This window comes from Meriones unguiculatus, chromosome 2, assembly GCF_030254825.1.
Source record: "Meriones unguiculatus strain TT.TT164.6M chromosome 2, Bangor_MerUng_6.1, whole genome shotgun sequence".
NCBI lineage: Eukaryota > Metazoa > Chordata > Mammalia > Rodentia > Muridae > Meriones > Meriones unguiculatus.
The window spans coordinates 115,981,799-116,009,065 of record NC_083350.1 but is presented as its reverse complement, the minus strand read 5'-3'; the positions used below and the strand labels follow the sequence as shown (position 1 = coordinate 116,009,065).

Sequence of the window (27,267 nt, the reverse complement as noted above, 5' to 3'; positions counted from 1 at the left end):
ATTTTTCCTTTCGATATTTTGATTATCATTCATAAAATAATGATATTGTAGCAGTATCTTTGCTTTCTGTTTTGCTACATCTGGAATATTAAATTCCATGGACATTGACTCATAGGCTGACTATGGCAAAGTCTTCTCAGGGAATCCAGTCTTCAAGCCATACTCCAGATACCGCTCTCTTCAGTTTGTCTCTACTCAGGTACCCACAGAACCCATTACTTAGCTACCCTTCCACTTTTTATAACTCTGCAATTCATATGTGATAGTCCAAAGCACTCTTTAAAACAATCAAAGCAGGTTAAGCTGTTGCTTTTCTGCTTGAAACTGTCTCCATTGCTTTAGGGGGAAACAATTGTATAATTTCTTACATGGCCTAAATGACCATCAGACTTAATGTCAGAAACGCTCTGTATTTTCTTGGTTATTCCATCTTTGTCTAGCACATTTTTCGACTATTTTTAGGATGGTTTTGTCTTAATTGATGTAATTGGGCTCTTCCTACAGATGGTGCTATTTTCTGGGCATGTGGTCCTGGGCTGTGTAAGAAAACTAGCTAACCATTAAAAAGTGAGGGAGCAAATGAGCAAGTCAGCATGTGGCATTCCTCCATGGTTTCTCTGACATGAACTCACTGGCTGGTTCTTTGATTACCTCCCTCTGAAGGGGGGAGCAGCCTTACCAGGCCACAGAGGAGGACAATGCAGCCAGTCCTAATGAGACCTGATATGCTAGGGTCAGAGGGAAAGGGAGGAGGACCTCCTGTTTCTGTGGACTTGGAGAGGGGCATGGGAGGAGAAGGAGGAAGGATGGGATTGGGAGGGAATGAGAGAGGGGGCTACAGCTGGGATACAAAGTGAATAAACTGTAATAAAAAATTAATTATTTAAAAATAATTTATTCCAGTCAGTATTAAAGCTAACTTAAGAAAACATGTACCTAAATATTAATCAGAAATGTATTTATTTTGGTCACATTTTCCCCAATTTTCTTCTGTGGAATACTACTAGTCAATCAGGTAGTCAACAATGAATTTTAAAGTGACTTCAATGCTAAAATAGAAGATAAACTAAAAAAAAATCAGATAGAATAACCAATAAATGATATTTACTAAGGAATGTCCAAGTAACAAAAATAAATTCATATGCTAGTTTTCATAATTATATTTAAAAATTAAGAAAGTAGGTGTCACTGAAGATATACTTTCTTAACATTCATGCTTAAGTGTAACTTAGGAGTCATTATTTTCTAACAATTTGATTAATTAAAAAATACAACTGTAGGCTCTTGGTTTTCAATTTCTTTCTTTTTGTGCAACATTTAAGAAAACATCTGTATTTGAACTTCTGTTTTTCAGTATCAGAACTGGAAAAACCCAAGAACCATAAAGGCTTCACTATGTCGACAAGACAGTGTTTTCTGCACCGGAGCCTGCTGTGAGGCGTGTAGTGGATGATCTTATTCCTGGCTGTGGCTTCATTACTATCACAGATCTTGGAGGTGGAGAGTATCATGTATAGTTTTCATGCCTTCACTTGACCAGACTAAATGTACTTATTTGGTCCTGGCAGGAAATTTCTGTATGAAACTCTTAAACTGATAATTTTTTTTTTCCTTGAGTGGTTTTTAAAAGGATAAGACACACACAAAAAAACATCGGTGTCAAATTAATGAATGTAACTTTCAGCTTATTGGGGTTTTATCTGAGCCACCTCTCTCTCTTTCCCTCCTTGTGTGTGTGTGTGTGTGTGTGTGTGTGTGTGTGCACTGAACCTACAGCCATCCATCCAAGAGTTCATGAATAGTTTAACAAAGAGAGGGCCGAGCTATTGAGTAATCCTGGCTCATTAATTGTGTACTTGCCAGGAGGATCTGGCTTTAAATCATTAATGCAGGCGACGTTTCTCTTTAGAGCCATCAATGTGATTCTACTGCCTGAAAAATGTAAAAATGATGGATTTTCTTTTCTTTTTTCTTTTCCTTTTCATTGGAACTTCAGAGACACAGGTATTTTCTATGTTTTCTTAAGAAATAAGGGGCTAAGTCAGAGGCTGTAGATGTTTTGAAGATGTTAGTGTTTCCTTGTTGACACAGGGCCGGCATAGGTAGAAATATTGATTTAGGGTTTGATAACACAGGATATTTTATAAGTTTTCATTTTATTTTAAATTAGGAAACAGTTATGTAACAAATTCATATTTTATAGTGGTATGAAACTTTGTTTTTGCTATTTTTAACAGTACAGTTGTGTAAAAAGTGTTAACTTTTTAAATAATAATATATTTATTATTTCAATTTGCTTTTCAGAAATAATGTGGTATTTATTTTCGGCATTCTAGGTTGATGTTTCCAATACTGTTTATGACACAGGGTATGATATAACGCTTCCTTCAATTTCTGCTACAACTTTTAGCTCGCCAGTGAGTAGAACAGTGACAACAAATGTGACAAGTAAGTGCATGTTTTTAACTTACTATTAAGTTCATTTAGTCATTTTAACTGTTGAATAGAAATAGTAACCCTGGCAGCCATTTTCATTATGTGTGTGAAATCAGTATAGAGTAATCAAAGTGAGATGGAATAGCAAGAATAATGTTCAGAATTTGCCTTCTGAGGACAATCTTGCTTTCTTTATTTTCAAAGAGAAAACGTAATTATCTTTGTTTGTGAAGTGGATTGGAGAGACTGTTAATGGTGACATTCGGATTGTTAGAACCAAGAAAACAAACTCACTATTCTCATTAAGAAAAGATTATTCAGTTTGTAAGGCTGTTTCTTGTTTCCTTAGTTCTTACAGGTATGCCTTGTATTAACAAAGCCTTTCAAAAACATCTTGGCATCAAAAGTGTATTTGCATGTAGTGCTTAGTAGCATTCTATTTTCTACAAAAGAATGTGGTGTTACCCTAAAGAGTTTATTTCTTAGTCATATATATACATATATATATGATTATATATTTATGTATATCAAAGCTCTAGGAAGAATAAATTTACACTGCTTTCTGGGAACTTCAAAAGTTTATGTTTACAAATGCCTTTTTTTATTTTGGTGGAAATAGAGTGATTGTCTTGTGATTTAATAACATGCATTTAAAAACAAATAGAACCGGGGCCTCCAGTCTTCCTAGCCGGGGAGAGAGTCGGATCTGCTGGAATTCTTCTGTCGTGGAATACTCCACATAACCCGAATGGAAGGATCATATCTTACGTTATTAAATACAAGGAAGTGTGCCCGTGGATGCAGACAGCATACACCCGAGCAAGAGCAAAGCCGGACAGCTTGGAGGTTCTTCTCACTAACCTTAATCCTGGAACAACATATGAGATTAAGGTAAATATTTCGTGAGTGTGTACTTGGTGTTAACACAGTAAACCCATGGGAAAAGTGGAAGAGTTTTTGCCCACCAAGTAAGTCTGCTAGCTGGAAGCACTGGGTGACCGAAGTGACAAGTTGTTCAAGATTCAAACGCATATGTAAAACCTGGTGAAGTACTGTGATCTTTCTTCATCTCTATGTATATAAATGTTTACATATATAATTATTTTTAAAAAGCTTTAGCTAAATTTCTGCTATGAAAAGCAAATTGCTTAAAGTAAATGCTTTAGGTTTCAAAGTGAAATTACTACATGCGATTTGTAAATAATTTTAAATGTTTTGCTGTGAAAGGATGGAGCCCAGAGACTCATGCATATTAGGCAAATCCTCAACCACTGATCCAAACCCCAGACTAAAAGACTGTTCTTTTTAATCAGACTTAAATTTAGGGCTTATTTTTTTCTAACTCTGTTGAACGTGGGTGTACAATATTTAACTTTTAGATAATAGATTGAAATCCTTTGAAGAAACAGTTTTACCAAAAGTAATGAGTTCAGTTCTGTTTCACTCAAAAAATACTTACTGCGCTCTCACTCTCTTTGGTGTTTCTAAAAGTGTGTGATACTTTATAATGTTAACTGTTTGTGATTTAATGTTTTATTTGAATATTAAATAAAGATGGATTTACAGATGTTAGAGTAAATAGGAATACTTGCAATAGGAGAGAGCCATAACATTTGCAGATGAGAAAGCAAAGAACTGAGGTATCTGCTTGGCTCCTTGCTATTTCCAACTTAACACGCACAGCTTTTCTTGTTAGGAAATATTTGTTTGTTTGTTTGTTGTGCTGTTTGGGGATGTGCATGCCATCATAGAATTGGCCACATGTTGAGGTCAATGCACAGTTTGTGGTAGTTGATTCCTTCCTTCTACCTCATGGATTCCAGAGCTCTGATTCAGGTTGTCAGACATGGTGGCAAGTACCCTTACCTTCTGAGCCATCTTGTCAGCCCCAACATCCATGTTTTTCTTTTAGTCTTGAAGAACGAGGAGCATTCAGAAGAAAATTGTAAGAGCTGAGTGTGTGGCCTTACTAACTGTGGTGGCCTTTCTTAATGATAATACAGGACAAAAGAGATTTTTATTGGAAAGGCTTTGACACCTGAGAACTGCAAAAATATATTTTCTATAACATGCACATATTTAGGTTAACTGGTATTGCAAAATTTACTCCTGCATTTGGAAATGAATACTAAATTTAATGAGATGTAGGAAATTATTTTTGAGAGAAAGTCAATTTGTCCAGACTAGTTCTGCTTAGATCTATTTTTATGAGTTTGCCTTTTATTTCTCTGAATTCTCTTATTTCAGGATGGTTAAGAAGGCTCTAGTCTATGTTTCATCTCACACTTCATAAATCACTGTTGTGACATTTGCCTTCTTCAAATAAATGTTAGCCATTGATGAATTCCAAAGGGAATTTGGCATGGTCCATTTGATATCTCCAGTATAAGTAACACCTACGGGGGAAGCCTGTTATGTGGTCTATGTATATTATTTCAGTTCGTCTTGGAAAAACCCCGTGACGTAGGTAAATTATTATTCCCAGTTAAATATGAGAAGAACATGTACCTTAGAAGACTTACGCAAATTATCTTAAGTTTCCCATCTGGCAAGTGGAAGAACAACCACAGAAAGATTGTCAGTTTCCACTCATGGCATTTTGTAAAAGCTTAGGGGATTTAATGTCATTTACGGTGTCTTCTCTGCCTACTGATCTGCCTTACTAAGTCACACAAATAAAGAGTAGTTTTGTGTCTGTCAGGTCCTGACTTTGTTTTCCATGCTGTTCATAGAGCCTGCTTACACTTTTTCTCCGTTGCCCGATTACAGAGTATGAACCTTAAGGTCTGACGCCGTATGCATAATCAGACCTATGTAGAGTACATAAAGCAGATGAAGACTGAGCTTGGACCATGTATTTCAACTGAATTCATGCTGTACCATTATTTCCTCTATGAGCCTGACCAAGCATTGTGACTTCTCTCACCCCAGTTGTTGTTGTTGTTTGTGTTTTTTTTTTTTTTTTTCATCTAAACGATGTTGGCCAGACTAGTTCCTAGTTTGATGACATGAACACGCCCTGCACGTTGCTTTCTAGTTAAGGGATATAAGGATTACAAGAAAATCCTCTTAGAACATACTTTGCAGGAAAGTGAAAGGTGTATTATGTAAGATTCTGTGTGTTAAAACTCTGATCTGTTTCAGGTTGCTGCTGAAAACAGTGCCGGCATTGGAATGTTTAGTGACCCATTTCTTTTCCAAACTGCAGAAAGTGGTAAATTTCCTAAGTTACTAATTCTAAATTAATCTAATCATGAGCTTTTTCTATTTAAAAATTGGAATGTAATGAATATATGACACAAAATGTATAAAATGAATTGAGAATGGCCTTTAAATTCCTTTTAGTTTATTTGGGACAGTAAAAGTATTCTGAAAAAATATTTTCTTTTAAAAATTTATTTATTTTATTAATTACAGTTTATTCACTTTGTAGCCCATCTGTAGCCCCCTCCCTCATCTTGTCCCAATCCCACCCTTCCTCCCTCATCTACTCCCATGCTCTTCCCAAGTCCACTGATAGAGGAGGTCCTCCTCCCCTTCCCTCTGACCCTAGCTTATCAGTTCTCATCAGGACTGGCTGCATTGTCCTCTTCTGAGACCTGGTAAGGCTGCTCCTCCCTTGGGGGCGGGGAGGTCAAAGAGCCAGCCACTGAGTTCCTGTCAGAGACAGTCCCTATTCCCTTTAATAGGGAACCCACTTGGAGACTGGGCTGCCATAGGCTACTCCTGTGCAGGGGTTCTAAATTATCTCCACGCATGGTCTTTTTAATCATCACAGATATTTAGCATCACCTTGAGAGCAGAACATTTGAAAGCACAAGAAAAATAGAATAAAAAAGATTTATTACCATGTCGGACAAGACAGTTCTATTTTAATTTAATTTATTTATTTTAAGGAAAGTTCTTTCTCTGCATCCTAGGCTAGCCTTGAAATCACTATTCCATCCAGGCTTACTTTAGACTGAGGATCTTCCTCAGGGGTGTCCTGGCTCCTGAGCTTACAAGTAGGTGCTACCATGGCCAATTTATATAACCCCTCCGTGAATATTTTGGTACATTGGTGGCTCATCTTTTTTCTTTCCATGCACATATTTTCCTGTGACTATATAGTGATGTAAACAGGCTTTTTCCATATAAGCTTAGATCTTTTTCCTAATAGCACTGGTGATAGAAGCATTTTGTGACATTAGACATGAAAATACAGACTTCAGTGATTAACATATAATCCTGTAACACTCAGCCATTATCAAACCAGTTTACACATTTCCCTTCTTCCTGTGGCTAAGAGGAAGCCTGATGTCATCTTTAGTACTGTAATGTCTAAATCTATCAGCAACTCCTGCCAGCACTTCTATAAAATTTATCTAGGGTATTAATATATAGTGCAAATCTTGATGTTCAATCCATTTTCATTTCTTCCTCAGATGACCAAAATACCTCAGAATCCAATTAGAATTAAGTAAATTTACAGAAAAACAGTTAATTAGATAATAGTATCTCCAACTAACAAATATTTACCACAGAATCTTATACTCTAATGAAATAAGATAATAAGATAAACGAATATGTGAGTTAATAGGCCAGGTAAATTATATGGCTATATAATAGTTTCTATGATTTTCAATTATGAATGATACACACACACATACACACACACACACACACACACTCACACACACCTATATGTCAAATTGCCCCAGTTGCTGAGTGTAATTTGGCATGGGTCCTGGTATCTAAAAAGGATACAACATTCAATATAGGAAAAAAAAATGTGAGCTGCATATGGTGGTCCTAGGCCTTGTGGAGGAGAGGCAGGCAGATCTCTGTGAGTTCTAGGTTGGCCTGGTATACAAAGCAAGTCCAGGACAGCCAAGGCTACAAAGGAAAAAAACGTATGTCATTAATTCAGCAGTCAAGTTACTGGCTTAAGATATGTTAAATTCTACAGAATGTACTGGATATGCAATAATTAAATGAGGAGAAATTTGTTTATTATGAAAAAGTAGTCTTGAGAGAAGAATGTACATATTAGTCAGTGATACTGAGCTGACAGAGTATTATTCTGTCTAACATTACAATCCCATCTTTTAATTCCCTAGGCAGATTTCTTTTAGTTTCAAGTAAAGGTAAAACTTATTTCAGATATTAAAAGGAAAATTTATACCTTGATGCTTAAATGGGAATGTAGCAAAAACAAACAAACAAAAAACTCCAGGAAAACCAACCAACAAAACAGAAAAGCAAACTCAAAACCAAAAACTGTGGAAGCCTATGTCCATACAGGTGAAAAGTAGGTTGTACTTTTGGTACTTTATAGAAAACCTGAAGTTGGATCAAGATGTGTGGAATCTCCTTACGCTGGCATATAATTTTGAAGTAGAGTAGAGTATTTAAACAGAGAAAGGTACCTCTCTAAAAAGAGAACCAGGATTAATCTTTGAACACGACGGAACCTGAAAAGAAAGGAAAATACTCCAGAAATATTTCATTGAAGCAAAATAATGTTGAAACAGGTTAACACAAACATCTTTCCTCAGGGAAGGTTGTTTGGCAGATTTAACATAATGTTATTTGATTACTGTTTGTGACTTACTGTGGTATAACAAGGATGTGCTTACCTTTATAAATTCTATTGATTTGATCATTTTTTTACAACACTTTTTATTTCTTATTTATTTATTTATTTATTTATTTATTTATTTATTTATTTATTTTAGACAGGGTCTCTCCTTGTAGCCCTGGCTGTCCTGGACTTCCCTCTGTAGACTTGGCTGGCCTCAAACTCAGAGACCTGCCTGCCTCTGCCTCCTGAGCACTGGGATTAAAAGCATGTGCTACCTCCCAACACCCTCCTCCTCCTTTTTACAACTCTTTTAAGGCCTAGCTAGAAATGTTTCTATTTGTATGCAATCTGTCATTGGTATATAAATATATATTTTTTTGTTGTTGAAGAGTTGCGTGAAATCTTTATTGTCTTTAATATAGTTTATTTAACTAAAACCATGCTTTTCAAAATTTTAAACTACCTTTAACTATGTAAAACTCAATAGAATCAGAAAATTATCTTGTGTATCCTTAAAATTTGATCATGATTTGTAATTAATTTTATAACCTAGGAAATACATTCAGGGTCAAAACTATTCTCTGCGCCCTCCTTGTGGTTGAAAGCTATTTCTGTTTTTTTTTTTTTTTTTTTTTTTTTTTTAGCTTTTATTAGTTACACTTTATTCACTTTGTATCCCCCAAACCCCTCTCTCCTCCCCACCTAATCCCACCTTCCCTCCCCCTTCTTCACCCATGCCCTCCCCAAGTCCACTGATAGGGGAGGCATCCTGAGTGAGCTGTCCCAGAAGCAGAAAGACACACCCGGTATATACTCACTCATATAGATATATAATATAGGATAAACCTACTAAAATCTGTACATCTAAAGAAACTAATCACGAGAGAGCACCCTGACTAAAATGCTCTATCCCCATCCGGAAAGGCAAAGAGGATGGACATCAGAAGAAGAAAACAGGAAACAAGTTAGGAACCTGCCACAGAGGACCCCTGAAAGACTCTGCCCTGCAGACTATCAAAGCAGACGCTGAGACTTATGGCCAACTGTTGGGCAGAGTGCATGGAATCTTATATAAGAAGTGGAAAATAGTAAGATCTGGAGAGGACAGGAACTCCACAAGGAGAGCAACAGAACCAGAAAATTTGAACACAGGGGTCTTTCCAGAGACACATACTCCAACCAAGTACCATGCATGGAGATAACCTAGAACCCCTGCACAGATGTAGCCCATGGCAGTTCAGTGTCCAAATGAGTTCCATAGTAATGGGAAGAGAGACTGCCTCTGACATAAACTGATTGGCCTGCTCTTTGATCACCTCCCCCTGAGGGGAGAGCAGCCTTACCAGGCCACAGAAGATGACAATGCAGCCAATCCTGATGAGATCTGATAGACTAAGATCAGAAAGAAGGAGAGGAGGACCTCCCTTATCAGCGGACTTGGGGAGAGGCAATTGTGAATAAGGGGGAGGGAAGGTGGGGATTAGGAGGGGAGGAGGGATGGGTTTGTGGGGGGATACAAAGTGAATAAAGTAAAATTAATAAAAGTTAAAAAAAGAATAAAAAAAGACAAAGACAAACAAACAAACAAACAGAAGGCAGGTTAGAAGCACTAAATTCTTTTTAGTAGTTTTGTACACAATTTCTTTACACTCTGATGCAATAGTTTTCCCTGAAACTAAACGTGCAGATTATCATTATAGATAATCATTTATAGTAAGAAATTTGGGGAAAGTTGATTTTGAGGGTATGTAAAATGCAAAATAAAAGACTCATATATTTGTATATGTATCCGCTTGATGTTAGACACTAGATATTTATAAACTTTCAGATAGGAATTTTGTGTATTTTGGCTCCTAGTTTGCATTCATCAAAATTTCCAAAGTCTAAAGTAGTTACATAATTCCAAAATATTTAAGGAAGTAAAATTTTAGCTAATATTTGTTTGTATATTAAAAAAAGAAAACTACTGACTGAAAAGTTTTCATGTGTATATGAAATGCTTCATTGAATGAATGGATGTGTTGAACCAGTAATTCTGAAATATGTACATAGGGCTCAAATCCATTTGGTAAAAAAATTAAGGCAAAACAAATAAAATGCATATTTAGGTAGAGGCTTGGTTTTATTCAAGGTATTACATATTTAATTTCATATTATGTGGGAAGTTGATATCCCTAAAGAATGTAAATAGCACTTTAGGTTTTACAACAGTTTCCCCGTTCCTCCAACCCCAGCTCCAGGAAAAGTGGTCAATCTCACAGTAGAAGCTCTCAACTATTCGGCAGTAAACTTGATTTGGTATTTACCTCGGCAGCCAAATGGCAAAATCACCAGCTTCAAGATCAGTGTCAAACACGCCAGAAGTGGCATAGTAGTGAAGGATGTGTCCGTTAAAGTAGAAGACATTTTGTCTGGGAAGTTGCCTGAATGTAATGTGAGTATCATGCGACACACCTCACACACCAAAACTGTCATCAAGTTTACCTCTTCAAGTTTTCAGACTTCGTAAATGTATAATCTTGGGCCATCGTGTTATGCTATGTGGAACTGTATTTCAGGGAAAAATGGGAAGAGACCATCGCTAAGGCAGAGTTCAAAAGACTTCATAAATGGGGGCAGCATTAGGTCCAGCAGCGGAGGAAGGACATAGGGCGATCTATGTGGTGGGCTGGTTGTTCCAGTTGTGGGAACACTTAATGAGTCCCTGATATGTGAAAGTATCATTCCTCTACTGGGGTAGAGGCTGTAAGTCCTTATGTAACAGGAGGATGTACCTGTAAGGGAATACATAGCTTAGATTAAACGTGTGGGCTGTTTGGTGGCATATATCTCCGTGAAAGTATTGTCATTCTTGTCATTGATGTGAAATCCTTAGAAGTACTATGGTAGGCCTTCAACTGCCCTTCCCAGATTATCGTTGTAATTTTATTTTACAATGGCTCTACTTAATGAGAAACAGCCAAGCAAAGCTATTTGTTTAGTAAAGTCTCAAAAATCTTCTGTTTACATGTATATGCATGCACACTTTAATATCTGGAAAGGTAACTTTTGCTGTTGTTTTGTTTTATTTGAGTAATTATGTTTAAAAATGGTAGAAATAATTAGGAACATAAATTGAAATTATTTTATGCCCTTTCTCTATTGGGTTAAAATGAATTTTAGAAAAATTCTTACTAATGTTTTAGCTGTTGTTTTGTTTTCATTTTATGCTACTCTAAATTCTATGTAAGATTTCAAGATTAAAGTACAATGAATAAAACAGATATACTCTGTCCTAATATTATAGACATTAGAGACTACAATTAAAATCTAGCAAATTCTTCTGAAACTTAATTTGCTAAATTTCTCACACATTTGAGAAGTGATATCAGGAAGAAAGAAATATAAACAATAATGTTATAAAGAAAAAAATGGGTCATGTTCTTTATGTCTACTTAGAAATACTGTGAGTATTCCCACTGTGGTTTCCTTCCCTCCCTAGGAGAACAGCGAGTCTTTTCTGTGGAGCACCACCAGCCCCTCTCCTACCCTTGGTAGAGTCACACCTCCACTTCGCACTACACATTCATCCAGCACATTGGCACGAAGTAAGATCAGCTCTGTGTGGAAAGAGCCCATCAGCTTCGTGGTGACTCACTTGAGACCCTATACAACATATCTCTTCGAAGTTTCAGCTGTCACAACCGAAGCAGGGTATATTGACAGTACCATTGTTAGGACACCGGAATCAGGTACGATTTGATTTTGGTAGAAAAAGAGAAAATGGTGTAGTTGTTTATAGAATAATCTTTCATTCTGTCTATACTGGTTTTTGCTGTCAACTTTACTTTCCTTCAAGTACTTCTTTCTCCCACAATAGATAATAGGCATCCACTGGCAATAGCTTCAGTGCTAAACTAAACATCTAAAATGGGGGGAAAAAAAGCTTGAAAAGGGAATTCTTCTGTTAGTATGAATGGCATTTATTAATCCATGACCTCTGCAACTCTTTCTTCCAATGAGTCTTAGTTAACTATAGCCTTTCTCACTGGCATTGTTATTACCAAATGTATGAGATTACTACCCGAAACAGCAGAGCTAATGCTGATCAGCATTTTAGTGTCACATGATAGCAGCAGCTAAATATGTAACTACTTATATCTTCACGCACAGAATTTTTCTTGCTTGAAAAATAGGGTCCTTGATACAACCTTCTGAGTGTTGGGGCTGTAGAATTGAATAAGTACATTAGACATTATTATTAACTATTAACTTTTAAGCAGTCATATTTCTAAGTATAATTTATACAGGTGTTTAGGTGGATACTTATAAAGTACCATAGGATATTCGTATAGATATTATGAACATAATATGACCTGATATTTTGGCATGCATGCATAGTAATACAATATCTGATATGTATATTGTAACATAGTAACAGCACCAGATATGACTGATAATTTTTGAGGATGCTGGAAGTTATTGGTAAGGTAATCTCACTAAAGAACATTATCTTTTTGTCCTAAGACATATGTCAGGTCTTACTATTTTCCTTCATACATTGGTTTGAAATTATTATTTTCTTGATTTAAATAACTTTGTGTGAATCATTGTTAATACTTCCTTTGTACCCCATACAAAGCATAAATAATTTCATGTCAGTCATTTAAAATAAAATTTATTGAACAAGAATTTTGAGTAAATATTCAGTCATCCATTTCAACAAAGCAAAAATAATATATGCAAACACATTTAATATGTTCCAAATTTTAAATGTCATTATTAGTTTTTGTCTTCCCATTATTATCTTTAAATATCCTATTTGCATATTATTCATCTCTTCTTAGAGCAAAGACAAATACTGATGTAAAAAAGTAAAGCTCATTGGACCTAATTTTGAGGCTTATTTCTTGACCTCTCCATCTGTATGCTCATTATATATTTATTTCTCAAGCCAAATAGCCACATTGGTTGAAGAAATATATGATATTATAATACATAATATTATAATATATAATACTATATGTATAATATATTATATGTGGCTATATGTAAGTAATATGCATTGGCAAAGATTATATTACCGTAATGTCAAGAATAGAGCACATTGTACTGTCATATATAGTGCCGCGTACATTTAGAAAACTGTGAATAGAGGTTGACCTGATTATTTTATGTCATATTCAAATCGTTCAGTTCGAGACTATTGTATTTTTCCAGGATGAAATATTTTTATGATAAAATACTTTGTTTTAGTGTGTCTTTTTTTATACTTCATAGGCTACTATTTGATTTTAACATGGTATCTCTTTATCTTAACCTGTATTATATATTTATTTTCTCTATAATAATTTCAGTGCCTGAAGGACCACCACAAAACTTTATAACAGGCAATGTCACGGGAAAAGCCTTTTCAATATCATGGGACCCACCAACTATTGTAACAGGGAAGTTTAGTTACAGAGTTGAATTATATGGACCATCAGGTAAGATTTAGTCAATTTTACCTTTTAGAATGAAACCTATGAAATATACAGATAACTTTTAACTGTAAAAAGAAACACATTTTTGAAAAGACCCTAAATTGAGATAGAAAACAGAAAATTCACAAGGAAATCAAATCCCCTAAATCTTCTGTTTAAAACCACAAATTAATGTAGGAATGTTAAAGTGCTGTTTCTGTTTTAAAAACATTAAGTTCAGACTATGATGAATCCGGTTTCCATGTAGAAGAAGCTGCCCATTCCTAATCACCATCTTATGAGGAATCTCTGTACTCTGTGCAATGCTATTATGAACCTAAACCTGCTGTGAAAAGGTTTCTCCAAATTACATTGGTGGCCTTAAATGTTAACAAATTCTCCATCTTATAAACAAGCAGGACTTAAGAATCGTATTGTCTAGGTTGTTTCCAGATTCTGGCTGCTATGAACAAATAAAGCTGCTATGAACATAGTTGAGCAACTGTCCTTATTGAATGGTGGGTCATCTTTTGGGCATATTCCTCACTGGAGGAATGGATACAGAAATTATGGTACATTTACACAATGGAATACTACTCGGCTATTAAAAACAAGGAAACCATTAAATTTGCAGACAAATGGTGGAAACTAGAAAAGATCATCCTGAGTGAGGGATCCCAGAAACATAAAGACATATATGCCATATACTCACTCATAAGTAGTTAATAGACATATAATATAGGAAAAACATATTAAAATCTGTACACCTAAAGAAGCTAAACAACAAGGAAGACCCTAGGGAAGATGTTCAATCCTCATTCAGAAGGACAAACACAATAGACATTGGAAGCAGGAGAAGAGAGGGAACAGGACAGGAGACTACCCTAGAGGGCCTCTGAAATACTCTACTGATATCAAAACAGATGCTGAGACTCTAGCTAAACTTTGGGCAGAGTGCATGGAATTTTATGAAAGAGGGGGGAGACCTGGAGGGGACAGGAGTTCCAAAAGGAGACCAACAGAACCAAAAAAAAAAAAAAAAAAAAGAAAGAAAAGAAAAAAAAAAAAGAATGATACCTCAGCCAAGCCAAGGACAATGCATGAGGAAGACCTAAAACCCTGGCTGAGATGTAGCCCATAGACTCAGTCTTCAAGTGTGTTCCCTAGTAAAGCTAGCAGGGGCTGTCTCTGGCATGAACTCAGTGACAGGCTTTCTGATCACCTCCCTCCGGGGATGCAGTCTTTCCAGGCCACAGAGGAAGACAATGCCACCAGTCCTGATTGAGACCTGATAGGCTATGGTCAAATAGAAGGGGAGGAAGACCTCTCCTATCAGTGGACTAGGGGAGGGGCATAGGGTGAGAAGAGAGAAGGAGGAGGCCACAGCCAAGATACAAATTGAATAAATTGTAATAAATGATGATAATTTTTTTTTAAAAAAAGAAGCCTTCATTCAAAGGTAAACAGGGGAGTTCTGAGTTCTACAGGTAAATAAAATCATAAAATTTTTACCGAATATAAGATTCCATAGTTCCTGTGAAAGTTTAGTTCAAACAAAGATCAAATAACACAAGTTCCCATATTGCTGTTTATTTTAAAGCACTACATAACTTAAAGTTCCAAATTCCTTTCTTGTGAAATGTCTATGGTAGGCTTCAGGTGAATAGCCTCATTTTAAAGTAACTTTTGCTTGTAAAGATCAGAAATACGTGATGTTCCTAAAAGTAAAAGATGGTTCATCCTCTATACCTGGCCCAAGGGCAAACACACACACACACACACACACACACATTTCTTTTCTACTTAGTATTATTTTTCAACTTTTAGATTGCATCTATGTTCTTTTAATAAGAAGTCTGAATGTTGAAAAATGCAAACAAGGGGGAAGTAGACATGAGAGTAAGCAGAGTTGACAAATTTATTTTTACTACTACTAATAAATATTGCTAGGTGGCTAAAAATGAGAAACAAAAAGAAAAATGATGTAAGCTACAACATGAGAATTGTTGAAAAGGTAGTTCTCATGTAAAGGTAAGATCTTTTTCTTAAAGACAAGGATTAGATTAAGATATTAAGACTTACAGAGTAAATGAAGCTGGGCCCATGGGGGATCACAGAGACTGAACCTCTAACCGAAAAGCATGCATAGGCTGGACCTAATCCTTCTACACACATGTAGCAGATGTGCAGCTTGTTCTTCATGTGGGTCCCGTAACAATTAGAGCGCCCTGCTAATTATCTAATTGTCTGATTGTCTCTGACTCTTTTGCCTGGCTTTGGATCTCTTTCTCAAAGCTAGGTTGTCCTGTCTGGCCTCAGTGGGAGAGGATACACTTAGCCTTGCTGTGACTTGATGTGCCAGGATGGGTTGGCACCCATGGCGGGGGTTCCTTTTCTCTGAGGAGAACAGGAGTTGGGAATAGGCTAAGAGGCTGTGAGGGAGGGAATGGGAAAAGAGGAGGGAAGGGGCTGCCATCAGAGCCAGAGAAACAAGAAAAAAGAGATATGAATATAGTTTCTCTATAGTAAGGGAGAATATAGCAGGGTAGAAAGAAGTCCTGCTGGTGAAAGAATGCAGACAGATAATTTATTATCGATCTAAGTGTTTCAATGTAATGGGAAGACTACTACCTAAGATTGAAGAGGGGGCAGTTGGTTTTGGAGGTCTGAAGAAAAAGTGTAAAACAGTCACTGAGAAGGCAAGACCACTTGTCTACGTGAGTTGAGAAAATGCAAGGCACCATTTTAGGACTCATTTTGAATGTGGTCAGGGTCAAAGTCATGTAAGTTGGAACGGGTTTGCGCTTTTCTCTTCCTCCTTCAACAAGAACAGTTTAAGAGCACTGAAAGCTTATGTGACATTGGGTGGATAAAGTGTGAGCATCAGTGATGAGAGTCCAAACAAAGTGAAAATACCATTAGTGGTAAGACCCCTGATTGGAGATTTTAATTAAAGTAATGTCACCTCAGGCTCTAGAGTAACTGGAGTTCAGATAAAAACACATAGCAGGACATGTATGAAAATGAGATAATACCTTTTTTTTATGGTTTTTGGTAGTGATGATATTTATGATCAGAGAGTTATTTAAGAAGTTTTTATAATATAATGTTTATTATTGTTCAGGATAATAAAATCACCACGTACTAAAATGATAGTGTTAAGAACTACAGCATACACAGAATGAAAGTGAGCGCCCCGAGGCTAGTGGATACTGTGTTGACATGGGCTTGAAGACTGAGAGCGTCTGTCAGGAGGCAGAACACTAAGACTCTTTGACCAACCTTTCTCCAATTGCAAGCTCTTAGGTCTTGAATTAGATGCACACCCCATCATGCTCATAATCATATATGCTGGGGTTCTAACCCAGGGCTTTGTGTGTGTTAGGCAAACAGTATTCCAAAATGAACTCTATTCCCAGGCTCTGTTTCCATTTACATATGTTAAAAATGAAATAGCAAGTCAGCAGAACTCTTAAATGTTAGAAAAATTATTTTAAGCAGTGAAGATCTTCATGTTTTTTTCCCTACTGTTCAAATTTCTATCAAACTTTAAACCAACTATTTAAAATGTGTTCACTCATAATAACAAACTTTTGGTTTAATACTTTGGTTATTGGCCTTGCTTCTATGCATGATATGAAATAATTACATATTTCTTAAAAACAACCCATGGGTCTGTTCTACTTTTTGCAGGGCGGATTTTGGATAACAGCACAAAAGACCTCAGATTTGCATTTACCAATCTGACACCATTTACAATGTATGATGTCTATGTTGCCGCAGAAACCAGTGCTGGGGTTGGACCCAAGTCAAATCTTTCAGTGTTTACGCCCCCAGATGGTGAGAACTTTCTCCTTTATGGGGTTAATGTGATGTTTTTGAAATGCTTGCGAGTTTTGCTGAGTTGGTAAAGCATAATTTTAGGAGTAACCTGGTTTATGCTTACTTAATTCTCATTCTTTTCCTAATTAAATGACTACCAATTTATTCTGAACCTGTTCTCTCTAGAATATTAAACTTGCAGCATGCTTCATAAAGGAAAGGACCAAAGAGCAAGGAGGAGTAGAAAAGACTGTGAATTAAAGGCAGCAGATAGTCACAGTGGCTTTTTAGCAAAACACGAAGAAGTCATAATTTAATCACACACATTCAATACTGCTTAACCTCAGTATTAAGCAGACATGGGATGTTTTCTCACAAAAGTCATTTCCGGAGGAATCACGATATTCCTACCACTCAGAAGGATGCATTTTGATGAACTGTTTTCTGAACTACTAAGGCTTCCTGGTGGGAACAAAATACAAAGTTTTTAGCCCTTACAGAAATTATAAAAACAATATACTTCAAGGCATTATATGTATGCTTATTAAGCACCAACATTTTGGGTGAAATCTATGGCTAAAGCATGATTCAGATTTTCATTGTTCATCTTAATTTGCTCAATGGCTTCATTGCTGTTTAGAAACAATTACTGGCATGAAGGACATCATGTTTCAGAATAAAGTAACAATAGAAAAAGTTTCCAGAGTTTGTGTGGTAGCTAACATACAATAGCTGTCAAGTTACATATACAAATATGTGCACACAACTACCTGCACAATTCCATTGGGAGTGCACTCTTTATATTATCACTTATGGGTTAGGCCATTAGAGGGCAGCAACCATCAGGAAATTTTAGACATCTGTCTCTTCAAAGAAAGAAAAATGAAACCTTGACACAACTTGTTTGTTGAAAGAATGTAAAAAAAAAATTATGTTAATCTATTCCAAGTGAAAAATCTGTGGGCATACATAGATGTTATACATATGTACAATTTGAATATGCAGATTAAGATGGGATGTATACTCATGAGGGAAAAGATTTCATGTGTTGATGTTGAGACTTCAGCGTTTGATCTCATTCAAAGAGCTTTTGCTTTGTGTGATTATCCTAATGTTTTTTCAGTTCAATACAGAAAGTGTTCTTGAGCATTTTCCAGAAAGCTAAGCAAATTTTTGGATGGCTATAAAATACAGCAGAACTTTTTCTCAAACAACTCTTTGACCTACTATTTTTTAAGCAGCTATATGTATGTGTGTGTGTTTGTTGTGTGACTCTGTGTAAAGGGGCATGTGTGGAGATGATCAGAGAACAACTTTCAGGTGTGAGCTGTGGTTATTATTATTTTTTTACCTTTGGGCCCAGTTCCCTCTCAGGTGACCCTGTTTACTGATAAGTGCTTTTTACCCACTGAGTTGCCTGCCCGGCCCTATTTTCTAGTCTCAATTTATACAATTCGGTACATTTCAAACTTTTGCATGCTTTTAAGTCTGTCTTCAGGGCTTTAAAACTCAGTTTATAGTTTTAGATTGTTGCCTGGGCAGGGATGTAGCTCAGTGACAGAGCACATTTCTAGTGTGCGTTAGGCACTGGATTCAATCTGCAGCACAGAAATTTTCAAAGCAAAAAAACCAACAAAAATTATTGTTTCTTATCAATCTTGCTCTTTAGCATTTGACTAAGATAAATAATTAGATAATGTGTTGACATCAACAGTGCTACCTTGCTTGGATTGGATGTCACTTAAAATTTATTTCCCTTTATTTGGTCGTGTTTTATGCACAAAACACATAGATTCTTAAAGACCCTCTTCCAGAATTTTCACATGGGCTGTGTTTCACACCAAATTTTCCTGAATGGATGACTCTGTTTCTTGAATATAAAAAGCAGTTTGTCCTATATTTCATCCTATTATCTCCATCAGCTGCTTATCTTAGAGACTACATCCTGGTGGCTTTTAGGGTAGCCACTGGCTACAGGGGGTTCCAATAAAGGCCTGAAAGGCACAGGTGTTACCTGTTCAAGCCACCTTCCTTTATGGGGCTCCAGGACCATTCAACTTCAGGAAGGGCTTTTGTGTAATTTAGCAAATGCGAAATGTTTCACCTTGTGATTAGTTAATCCTACTCCAAAAAATTAAAATTATACCATGAAAGGCTACTGAAACTATCTGGGCATGGTGGTGCATGCCTTTAAGCCCAGCACTCTGGAGGCAGAGGCATGCAGACCTCTGTGAGTCCAAGTCTAGCCTGGTCTACAGAGTGAGTTCCAGGATAACCAGGGTTATTACAGAGAGAAAAACAAAACAAAACAAAGGGGTGAGAATCCTGAAATTACATGTGGCAACCAAATAACTCACTGTACTAAAAACAGTCAAGTAAAAGTTGATATCTGAATTTTATTCTTTATCATTTATTAATAAAACAAGATTTGTTTTAGTTTAATTAACATTATTTATTCACTGCCCCATGTCTTACAGTACTCAGTGTTTTGTTTTAAAATAATCAGAACTAGCTTCCTTCTCATAAATTATGACCTCTAAAAGTAACTAGCATTATTACCAGTGTTGACATATTCATAGATGAATGCTGAGCTGACATCTTATAGAGAATTAGGAGTGCTATCACATTCCAGTGTGGTTGATTTCATTAACACAAAGACTCTTAAGCTCCATAGTCTATTTGGTTACCAGAGAAAATATGCTTTCACTATACTATTCTACAGGATCTATACTTAAGGTTTTTTTTTTACATACATCACTTACTATTTTACTGAGCCCATATCTACATAGGCATGAAGAGAGATGATGGAGGGGAAATGGTAATTTAATAATGTCCAATGTTCCAAATGCCATGTAATTGTTGGAAAACCACTGAGACTCTCATCACTTTGTGTTTTTCATAAATGTAAATGGATTTTCATTTTAGTGCTCCCTCCATGCTTTTTAAAGAGAAGCTTAATATGGCTATATTAAATTATGGAGAAAGGTTATTTTCATATAGTTTCTTTGCTACAAAATCATCATCTGATTTCACTTCTTCCAATAGCTTTTCATCTAAAAACTTTAAATTATACAGAATTTATCTTTATTAAATTTGTGTCTTTTCTATTTCTTATTTATTCAAAAAACTTACAAATATGTTGTCTTGAGAATGACTCAGTCTCTGCTGCTAAGATCTTTGGAATTGATTCTGTGCCGTGAATAATCGCTCTGTGGGCTTGGTTTTCTTTAATTTTGTATCGATATTAAAGGGATCAGCTTAATCCACACTTCTCTGGTTTCTCTGTGAGAATATGTGGGATACCAGATAAGTGTATTTCTGAAGAGAAAACATAGTGCTGTCTGCTCCACTTCCTTCACACACTGTAGTCTTTATAGTTGGAAAAATGCAGCCCCTTAATCTTTACTTGAATTAAAATAGTAGGCATTGTATCACATTGTATTTTTAAAGTTCTGCTGTTGAATATAGGTAAAATGTCTGTTACTTTTCATAAATTTGGCCCGCAGAGAGACGGTAATAATACATATGTATTTTTCCATGGTATTGATATTTTTAATGTGTTCCTACTATGCCTTCCAAAAGAGGAAGGAGTGATTCACTTATTTTTCAAGTAGAAGACCTTTTGCTTGATTAGATAAAAAGTTCAGTTATGAATTAAGTGTTAATTTAAATTAATGAAAACATGCCTGATTTGTTCTGTAATTTAAGTTACACAATGCTGTCTAAGATCTTTGCTGCGTCTGATGTTTTGCTGGTAGTTACTTGAAAAGTTTTTCTATTCTTGGATAATACACAGGGATAAACACAGTCATAGCAACATAAGTGCTAGAAACAATAATTTAAAAAAATAATTTTCTGAGATAAGAACTTTTGCAGAGGGCTTTATGTTTCTTCCTTGTGTTTTCAGACACCTAGAATAATGATGAGTGTGTTCATTGATGAAGAGTGACTCACTGATCATGGGGTCTTCCTCTAGAAGTCTTTCCCTAACATCTTTCTTAGAAAAAACTATATACTTTCCTCAGATAACACCAGTGGGAGAAGAGTCTGAAGAGTTATCCTGTAGTGGTGAGGGTATTTTTCCTGCTGGTGCTAAGCTTCTGTAATAAAGGCTAATGAGCCTCAAATATATATTTACAAATACCTAGGCCATATAGCTAGGTTCTTCTCTGGCTAGCTCATAACCTAAAATAACCCATTTATACTAATCTGTTTTCTGCCACATGGCTGCTTACCTTTACTCAGGTACCACGTGTCTGTCCTTCTCATTCCCAGATGAATCTCTTGTGCCTGACTCTGTATCAGAATCCTTTCTGCCTGCTGGATGCTCCACCTTCTATTCTACACATTCCTATAGGCCATAGTTTTGTTTTTTTTTAATTGACAGGCAATGTATCCTGTCAATTAAATACAAGATATTCATCTACATTATCTTTCATTTGAGACTCAAAAATTGTAGATAATTTTGAGTACATTGAGCTTACCTCCCACTTTCAATTATAGCTTTTGCTCATGCTAGATACTAGAATCCTAACCACAAGAATGGTTATTCAGCCCCAAATATTCTACAAGTATTTAGAAATATTTTTATTGTTATATTGTCTAGGAGGTTTTTGTACTGATAACTTCATGGAGACAAAACAATCTATTGGAGGAAAAAAAATCATAGTTATGGCATACTATGTGTTTGAATTAGATACAAATATGATCTCTGATCATAATAATACTGATGGAAGTTGTGATATTATTTTCAGCTTCTATCTCTTGTTTTAGATATGGAAAGGCTCTTTTATTTCTGTTTGCACATGTCAACTATATTTCATTGTGCCCTGAGAATGCCAGATACTGGTTTTGGGCATGTTGTTGTAATTTTTATTAAAACATCAAGGTTTTGACAAGACATTAATTATTTATAAAGAGCTTCTCTAGAAAGTTTTGCTTGTTACTATTGTTATTGTGTGTGTGAACTCCTGGAGGCCTACATATGCCATGGTGTGACTGTAGATGTTAGAGAATAACACTGTAGAGTCTATTCTTGTATCCTTTCACCATGAGTTCTGTGGAGCCAGCTGAGGTGCTCAGGCTCGGGTTTTTAGGCTCAAGGGCAAGAGCTTTTAACCCCTGCGCATGGCACCCACCTGAAAATTATTTTAGTAGTGTTGTCTGAGCATACGGTGTGACAGTTTGTTTTAGGGAAATGTTGTTATCCTGTTCCTCATATTTTAAGAGAAATTCAAATAAAATTAGTTTTAAATTTCCATGAATTTAAGGGATCTTTTGCCACACTTAACATATTAGTACTTATTCTATCTAGTTTTTCTAGAGCTCCTTATGTATCTAAGAGCATGGGTTAAGAATTTAGGGCATATTTTGGCTTTTAAAATACATTTTTTCTTTCTATATCTACTTTAAAATATTAATTAATTAATTAATTTTAGTTCCAGGTGCAGTGTTTGATTTACAAATCACAGAAGTAGAAGCCACAGAAATAAGAATTACTTGGAGGAAACCTCGACAACCAAATGGAATCATCAACCAATACCGTGTGAAAGTGTCAGCCCTAGAGACAGGAGTAATTTTGGAAAATACTCTGCTCATAGGACAAGATGAGGTATTACAGTTTTATTTCTGATTTTGCTGGGCCTTTCCTATTGGTTATGGTTATGGTAAGTAGGCCGATTTGCCAAACTTCTACATAAAGACTTGGCAAACTTGCTACTAGGAAATAAAATTAATTGAGGTGTGTTGAGATATTAACTAGATCATAGGTTTTTGGGTTTTTTGTTTTATTTTTTTTTAGGATTTATTAGTTAAGTGTTACTACTCTTTTTTCCTCTGAAAAATGTCCATTGAACCATCACCCAGGACTGAACGTACTTCTATATGTGGGTTTTATCATTTTATATAAATTTGATTTACGTGCTCTCTCAAAGGCTTATAGTTTAGAACAGTTGGGAAAAAAAAAATTCTGCCCACAAGCAGTTTTGTCCTATTTGAACTCAAGGAGCTAGCTAGCGACCTCAGCACTGCCTTTTATTAGTGAAACAATGTAACTAAATATAAAGAAATTCACGTGCTCCATTTAACAGGAGAGGACTTGGTCTTTATTAGTAGGTTGCATTTAAGCAGAGTGGCTCTCTTATTTTCTTCTTGGCTTTATTAGGAAGTGCAGGCAGCTGATATCTTTACTTCCTTGAATAAGCTACCCACACACCCGTGAAGACCCTTGAAGTCCCCAGACTTCTCATAGCCTCATGCTGGCTGCTCCCTGGGGCCCTGTAAGGCTAAGTACACTTAGGACCAGAGTAGCAATCAGTGAGCCATTAGAAACAGATGTGATACTTATTAAGGAATTGGCTTCTTCTGTTTTCAGTTCAGAATTGCTACACTTGTAGCTACTGTATTGCTACTGTAGTGTTATCCTTCTTCTCTACACTCCTGGCTATTCCTGGTATCAGACTTCCCTTCCTTGAACTCTGGCTTTGATTTTACCATGATACTCAACATCGTAGCTATTTAGTACCTCTCATTCATAGCTCTTACCCACATCATCCCCAGGTTAAACTTTAGTCATGTGTTGGTGTCCTTTTCCCTGTGTGATGGATATTGAGTTCTAGGTTTTCTGATATGCTAGCTGGCAGCTCATCAAACAGCAGAAGCTTCAGCATTTGTTCCTGCTGAGAACATCTTAAAATAGATAGTTTTCTTTGAACCAGGTGACAGGCTTCCCAAATTTGCTAATGACATTTGTTGGCTATCCAGACACACCTGTTTTTCTCTAGAAGTTAAAAGGTTCTGAGAAGACCAGTTGGAGATCCTGTAATATAGTGAAAACAATTTGAGTCATTCAACTGTATTTAAATGTGGACCTGGCTATTACAGGATAAGATGGCTAAGAGTGTAGGTACAGAAGGGAAATGGTTAGGACTTACCATCTAGTTCTGCCATTATTGATGCTTTAAACCTGGGAAAGGTAGCATGGCTCTTCTTTTATATCTATCTATCTATCTATCTATCTATCTATTTTTTATTTTTTTATTTTATTAATTACACTTTATTCATTTTGTATCCCCCCATAAGCCCCTCCCTCCTCCCCTCCCGATCCCACCCTCCCTCCCCTTTCTGCATGAATGCCACTCCCCAAGTCCACTGATAGGGGAGGTTCTCCTCTCCTTTCTGATCTTAGTCTATCAGTTCACATCAAAAGTGGCTGCATTGTCCTCTACTGTGGCCTGGTAAGGCTGCTCCCCCCACAGGGGGAGGTAATCAAAGAGCGGGCCAATCAGATTATGTCAGAGGCAGTCCCTCTTCCCATTACTATGTAACCCACTTGGACACTGAACTGCCATGGGCTACATCTGTCATCTGTGCAGGGGTTCTAGGTTATCTCCATGAATAGTCCTTGGTTGGAATATGAGTCTCTGGGAAGGTCCCTGTGTTCAAATTTTCTTGTTCTGTTGCTCTCCTTGTGGAGACCCTGTCCTCTCCAGCTCTTACTATTTCACACTTCTTACATAAAATTCCATTCACTCTGCCCAACAGTTGACCATCAGGCTCAGCATCTGCTTTGATAGTCTGTAGGGCAGAGGCTTTCAGAGGCCCTCTGTGGTAGTAGGTTCCTAGTTTGTTTCCTGTTTTCTTCTTCTGGCTTTCAGAAGCCCTCTGTAGAAGGTTCCTAGGTTGTTTCCTGTTTTCTCCAGTATATATAAAGAACTAAAGAAGCTGAAAAGCAGCAAACCAAGTAATCCACTTAAAAAATGGGGAACAGAGCTAAACAGAGAATTCTCTGTAGAAGAATATCGAATGGCAGAGAAGCACTTAAAGAAATGCTCAACCTCATTAGCCATTAGGGAAATGCAAATCAAAACAACCCTGAGATTTCACCTTACACCCATCAGAATGGCCAAGATCAAAAACTCAAGTGACAACACATGCTGGAGAGGTTGTGGAGAAAGGGGAACCCTTCCTTCTCCACCGCTGGTGGGAATGTAAACTTGTACAACCACTCTGGAAATCAATCTGGCACTTTCTCAGACAACTAGGAATAGTGCTTCCTCAAGATCCAGCCATACCACTCCTGGGCATATATCCAAAAGAGGCTCAAGTACACAAAAAGGACATTTGCTCAACCCTGTTTGTAGCAGCTTTATTTATAATAGCCAGAAGCTGGAAACAGCCCAGATGCCCCTCAACTGAAGAATGGATGTAGAAACTGTGGTACATCTATACAATGGAGTATTACTCAGCAATGAAAAATAAGGAAATCATGAAATTTGCAGGTAAATGGTGGGACCTGGAAAGGATCATCCTGAGTGAGTTGTCCCAGAAGCAAAAAGACACACACGGTATATACTCACTCATATAGACATACAACATAGGACAAACCCACTAAAACCTGTGCATCTAAAGAAACTAAGCAAGAGAGAGGACCCTAACTAAAATGGTCAATCCCCATCCTGAAAGGCAAAGAGGATGGACATCAGAAGAAGAAGAAAGCATGGCTCTTCTTAACTTGAGATTTAACTTAGGAATTACATGACTTCCTATAAAAAAGGGTCAGTGATGAAGATTTAATGTGTGATATGTGTGAAGGACTTAGCACTGTAGCTGACATGCAGTAAGTTCTATGCTAGTATTTGGACTTGTTGGAATTAATCTTGGCATTAGATCTGTCACTCTACTCAACATTCAATGTCTAAAGCCCTTTTAATAAGAAGATCCATTCTGTTCTTAAGTCTGTAAGGTTATCCTTTCTTGTTAGATCAGATTCATTTCAGGTACTCTACTTGTCATGTTATTGGCCATTGTTTCACTTTAGAACATTGATATGGGGTGGTAGATACAACAGAATGTCAAAACAAGGGACCTTTTGTCGTAGGCCTGTCTCTGCTATGCTTTAAAACTGTGACCTTAGACAAGTCAACCTATAAAGAATTTTTACTTTCATTTTTTTAAGTGTGTGTGTTTATATGTGGGGTGTACATGTGGTTGAAGGTCTACATGTACCATGTACTCATGTGGAAGTCCTTACTTGACTTCCGCCTTTTTGTTTGAGGCAGGATCTTTCATTGGTCCACAGTTTTGTTGCATGAGCAAAGATGGCTGCCCTAAGATCTTCCAGCGGTCTGTATATGTGCCTCCTTCCTCTCCATCACTGGAAACATTGGTGTGTGTCATTGTGCTCCACTTTTTATGTAGACTCTGCGGATGTGAACTCTGGCACTCAGACTTTTTTAGGCAGTTGCTTTACAATTGAGCTTCCCCTTTTGTGATGTTCCCCTCACCCCACATCTCTTACAGGGGTAGGAATGTAGCTCAACAGATAAAACCCATGGCGCGGCATCACGCAGCTCTCTACAGTTCCCCATTTTTGTTTTAGAGGCATCAGGCAAGAGTAGAGGTCTGATCTCTGATATTAGAAATAAATTGGGACTTTGTACCAATGTTCATTTAGGTGTCATCCACCCAAAGAGCATCAGACCCGTCAGATACCTTTTTCTCAGAGGCGGGGCCTGGGGCATCAACCCGCATGCAATCAGACATGCTCTTCTCTGGTTTGAAAGCGGCTGACCCTGAGTGCAGTGCTTAGCCTTGCATCCTGAGCGTAACATTTTAGCTTTTTATGGTAGCCAACCATGCTTGGGGAGACTGTCCTGCTTCAATGGCTGTAAAGGCCTGAATGATCATGGCTGCATTACGCTGTTGTGAAAACAGCAAAGCTAACAGCTGTCCTTACTATTTTCTAACATCTTTACAGAGGTATTTTAGAAAGTTCAGAAAGTTCTCTTTTTCAACCCTCTCATATCTTATAACACTTTATTATGTAGTTGTTTGTTTGTTTGTTTGATATCAGGTCTCCATGTGACTGGTATATACCATCATATACCCTGAATGTAGCCACTGTTAAAAATGATCTCACATTTTCAATCATTGGTTCCTCTTTGAATGCTTGTTTTCTTCCTTTCATTTCTGATACTGGAGATTTCTACCTGGGTTGAACATTAT

General features: G+C 36.7%; 1 protein-coding gene across 1 annotated transcript in view; it reads left to right on the top strand.

Moving 5' to 3' along the window:
- Positions 1 to 1,869: 1,869 nt before the first annotated feature.
- The window catches only part of Ptprq (protein tyrosine phosphatase receptor type Q), a 191,558-nt gene continuing 166,160 nt past the window's right edge, over positions 1,870 to 27,267 (top strand). The window contains exons 1-9 of the mRNA XM_060376921.1: positions 1,870 to 2,004; positions 2,337 to 2,448; positions 3,101 to 3,327; positions 5,581 to 5,650; positions 10,234 to 10,433; positions 11,481 to 11,730; positions 13,336 to 13,464; positions 17,134 to 17,280; positions 22,701 to 22,873. Coding sequence (XP_060232904.1) covers positions 1,948 to 2,004; positions 2,337 to 2,448; positions 3,101 to 3,327; positions 5,581 to 5,650; positions 10,234 to 10,433; positions 11,481 to 11,730; positions 13,336 to 13,464; positions 17,134 to 17,280; positions 22,701 to 22,873 — 1,365 coding nt within the window. The 5' untranslated portion in view covers positions 1,870 to 1,947. The remainder of the gene's footprint in view (positions 2,005 to 2,336; positions 2,449 to 3,100; positions 3,328 to 5,580; positions 5,651 to 10,233; positions 10,434 to 11,480; positions 11,731 to 13,335; positions 13,465 to 17,133; positions 17,281 to 22,700; positions 22,874 to 27,267) is intronic.